We start from the raw sequence: 4,301 nt of genomic DNA, 5'->3' as shown, positions 1-4,301 counted from the left end.
TAAACCTATTCTGGTACAACCTCAAACTACAATTATGAACCTGAAAATGAGCATAACATGGGCGCTTTAAGGGTTCGACAATCATACCATTGGGGTAACGTTCTTCTTTTTTAATTCCCTGCTGTTCCTCTCATTTGATTTTAGTTCAATTAATCAAATGTTTCTTCCTGCTCTTCAGGTCTGTAACATAGTAGCAGGCCAGCGCTGTATCAAGAAACTGACGGACAACCAGACATCTACCATGATCAAAGCTACAGCTCGCTCAGCCCCCGACAGACAGGAAGAGATCAGTAGACTGGTGAGTTTCCCTCTTGGGGTGGGAGTAAGAAAATCCATCAATGACCTTTTATTTTAACTTGTGAGGCACCAAGGTAGCCCTTTTTTACCGTGATGTCAAGCAGCTGTGGCAGCTGGCATTTTGTTGATTTTTCTCTTTTAAAAAAAAAAAATGTCTTTGTTTCCCAGGTCAAAAGTAACAGCATGGTCGGGGGCCCGGACCCTTACCTGAAAGAATTTGGCATTGTGGTACACAATGACATGACAGAAGTGACAGGGCGTGTTCTCCCAGCGCCCATGCTGCAGTATGGGGGCCGAGTGAGTACAGACACAGGGCGGGACTGTGGCAGGGTGAGTACTGGGCCTGACTGGGAACGCAAAGGGTGGGGGGGGTATCAGAAAGAATGCTGGGACAATAGGGGGGGGATCCATGTTTGCAGAGGTTGCTCACCAAAAGGGTGTTCAAATTTATGATACGATTGATCTAAGCAAATTTGGAATGCATAAATATTGAAATATTTATAAAAAATGTAAAATGGCTATACTGTTTTTAAGTAAAAACATCAGCTCAAACTGCAGAGTTGCAAAGTGGGAGAAGCTACTTCAGGCGCCATTGGTTCAGGAAGAAAAGTCAGTATATTATCTCCGTAGACAATATGAGGTGACAGCTTGGATGGACAAATTTCCCCAGTTGAATCCTTCGTAAGATAAACTGTTTAGAAAATATCTTGTTTTATTTTTTTTAAAGGAAAAAAAAAGTTGCCGGTACAAGCCTGTGCACATAAAAACGTGTGGTTAGAAGTTAACTACAACTCCCAAGGTGCATTTCTGTGAACATACAGTAAATGTACTGATACAATCTGCACCTTAAATGAACTCACTCGCTCCATTTCATTTTTTTCTACGCCTCTGATTGGCTTCTTCTCCATTTCAACAGCGGCTGAGGCTTATGGGTCTATTAGTATTTACCTTTTTCTAAACTAAGGGACAAAACATGTAGACGGCTACATAACCAGCACCTCCTCCCATTTTGCAACTATATATACAGTATTAATTAATGCAGGTAGTGACAGAATTCAACTTAAATATATGCAGACCTGGAACTTGCCCCATGTTACAATCCTGTGGTGCATCTCTGCAGTCTGAACAGTGCAGCTCTTTAAATACTCTTTCCTTTGAGTGACACAGCTTCTAAGTATGTAAATATTATGGTGCACGTACAGTAAATGAAGGCATTCTGTAGTGCTGTAAGGGAAGGAATGGAAATGAGGACTTAAGGAAATTCCTGCAGACTGCTGAGATTTACCCATTGAATCTCAAATCAGCATTTGCATCCAACTTGTCACCAGAAGATATAACTGGGAGCATTTTACCTGGACGAGAAATACAGACCTTTGACTCTGACATTTACTGGTTGTTGGGCGTAAGAGAATGAATTGGGATTCAAGGATTGTGTGTAAGGGGAACAATGTTTGTGCTGCCACAGGAGGAAGATAAGACTCGAAGCCACCCACCATTAAAGTAAAATTTACTTTTAAATCCTATTTGTCTTTTTCTCCTCTCTAATAACGTGAAAAGGGTTAATATAAATACTAAAGCTGCAAGAATATAACACCCCATTCAGAAGCAGTATTCAATGATTCTGCTTAGATAAGATGAAACTTTAATGATCCCTGTGGGGAAATTGGTTCAGTGTATGGGCCAGCTTTTACTCTCTGCTAAATTTACAACAGTTCTTCACAGAATTACAGCGTATTGTTGCCTGGAGAGTGAACAAAAACTCTCATCTTCCACTGCCAAGCTTAAATCCCGCTACTTGCTGCCTGAACTATATGTTAGTTAATTTACCCAACATCCTATCCGACTGACTACCACTCTTTCTGAAAGGCTTGGCCACTTGCCTGCTGGGACATCGAGTCTAATCGGCTTCCAATGAAATGCCCTTAAATGTAGACTGAAAGCTTTTCTCATTGAGAAGCTGCAGTCTGTCCTGTGTAACATGCACTGTGCAGTTTTTTTTAAATATTGACAACTTTATTAAGTAGTTTATTAATCCTGCGACTTTGATCATGTTAAAGATTTCTTTGAGACAATCTTGTTATGAGATGGAGAAGCACCTTAACTTTTCTTGGGACACACTCAAAAGTATTTCACTGTAGTCACTTGTTTTGGAGAATAAAAGCTCTTAATGGCCTTTGGCAAATCTTGCTAACTTAATTAAAAGCCACTGTCCTTTGAATTTGTATTCACAACCACACTCGGAAGTAGGGGCACTCACCTAATAGTCTTCCGAGACTTTAGATACATTACTCTTGTTTGCTGTTCATGTCTGGACTCCTGATATGGGAAGCTATCAAACCAAGAAATGTATGTACAATAAGAAAAGAGCATTCCTCTCTCCAAAATATGTCAGTGGATGTAAGATTAATATTTAATGCACAGTATATCATGTCAGACAGAACATCATTATACAGTAAAACATTTGTAAAGCCATTCAATGTGTATAAAATATCAATATGTATAGAATATGATGATTGATTTGTGTCAAGTCAAACTAACAATGTACAGTGTCTGCATGCAAACTGGATGGGCTTTTAATTAGGGGTGGGAAAAATAATCAGTACTTAGATGCATCCCATTTCTCTCTAGAACAATTAAATGTTCGATTCTGATTTATCATTGTTAATATTATTATTATTATTATTTATTTCATTTAAGACTTAAATGTGTTTTTTTATTTAAAAGTTACTGTCTTCAGACATGTACAAATCAGAAAAACAGGATGGATGAGATAATAAACAACTTAGTGTTTAGGCAAGAGTGCAGAAAAAAAAACATAAATAAAAAAAGTTTTGTTTATATAGACACATAATCTAATAACATACACACAATAATTAGGCAAACACTTAAAGGCTGTTAATCTTCTTTATCACATTACATCTGACCACCTCGAGTTTCATGTTCTAAGAAGCCAGTTCTCCACCTTTTAAACATGACTGAGCCTCTGACATGGAAGGTTACTGTGAGAGAAGGTGACTTTCACAAGCATGTTTCATGCTTAAGCATGGAATGACTACAAAATAAAAACCCCAGTAGACAAAACACATTAAAATGAGTGTGTGTGACAATTGTATGACAAATTCAGATTTACATGTATATTTTTAAAAAATCATGCATGGAAATGTACATGAAAAAATTGCATCGATAGTCTGTTCGAATGAATCAAATCGTTGGCCTCTGAGTCGGAATCGTGAGGTTCCAGGAGATTCCCACCCCTACTTTTAATGCATTATCTTGTCTGTCTTTAATGTATAATGTTGTCTGTCATATGCCATTATGTTGTTAATGTATGTATAATCAAAATGTGGGTTGGGCTGTTGTACCTTTTGTATTGGCTCATCCAACCGGGGGGTTGACTAAGAGAGTAGGGACTCTCTCCGCAGAATAAGACCGTGGCCACGCCCAACCAGGGCGTGTGGGACATGAGGGGTAAGCAGTTCTATGCAGGCATCGAGATCAAGGTCTGGGCTGTGGCCTGCTTCGCTCCACAGAAACAGTGTCGGGAGGACCTGCTCAAGTGAGTGATGACATCAACTGTTGTGTGTTTGGCAGGGATCGACCAATACTAATACTGATGGCGATTATCAGTAGTTGCTGAAACCGATATTTAGAACCAATATGCATTTACAGTGAAAATAAATCTTAAAGTCAAAATTAGGATTTTGGAATGTTAAAAACTCAAAACTTTGTTTAAATGCTTTAGGTAACTATTTAAAAATTAGAAACTTTGAACATAATACAAAGTAAAAGATAGTCGGTCAGATAGATAGTGTTTTGGGTGGTGAGTGAAACCAAAGTAGAGGGACAGACACAGCTGTGGTGGAGCAAAAGTAGTGCACTTCTTAATTAATTACCTGTATCAGGCAAATAAAAAACAGATACAGATAATCTGCAAACGGCCTAAAAAAACGGCGTAACAATCGTCCAGGGCCGTTAATCGGTCTATCCCTACTTTATAGTGAGGC

The 4,301-nt window shown here is 38.7% G+C and overlaps 1 protein-coding gene across 4 annotated transcripts in view; it reads left to right on the top strand.

The window, feature by feature from the left end:
* The window catches only part of ago4 (argonaute RISC component 4), a 25,806-nt gene that overhangs the window by 11,623 nt on the left and 9,882 nt on the right, over window positions 1–4,301 (top strand). For 2 of the 4 annotated variants that reach the window (XM_032534740.1, XM_032534743.1), the window contains exons 9-11: window positions 179–298; window positions 466–627; window positions 3,705–3,853. In XM_032534740.1, coding sequence (XP_032390631.1) covers window positions 179–298; window positions 466–627; window positions 3,705–3,853 — 431 coding nt within the window. The remainder of the gene's footprint in view (window positions 1–178; window positions 299–465; window positions 628–3,704; window positions 3,854–4,301) is intronic. The other 2 variants (XM_032534744.1, XM_032534741.1) reach the window with 1 other exon arrangement.

Source organism: Etheostoma spectabile, chromosome 14 (genome assembly GCF_008692095.1).
Source record: "Etheostoma spectabile isolate EspeVRDwgs_2016 chromosome 14, UIUC_Espe_1.0, whole genome shotgun sequence".
Classification (NCBI taxonomy): Eukaryota; Metazoa; Chordata; class Actinopteri; order Perciformes; family Percidae; genus Etheostoma; species Etheostoma spectabile.
The sequence above is the reverse complement of the archived record's forward strand: the minus strand, read 5'-3'. Positions and strand labels throughout refer to the sequence as shown.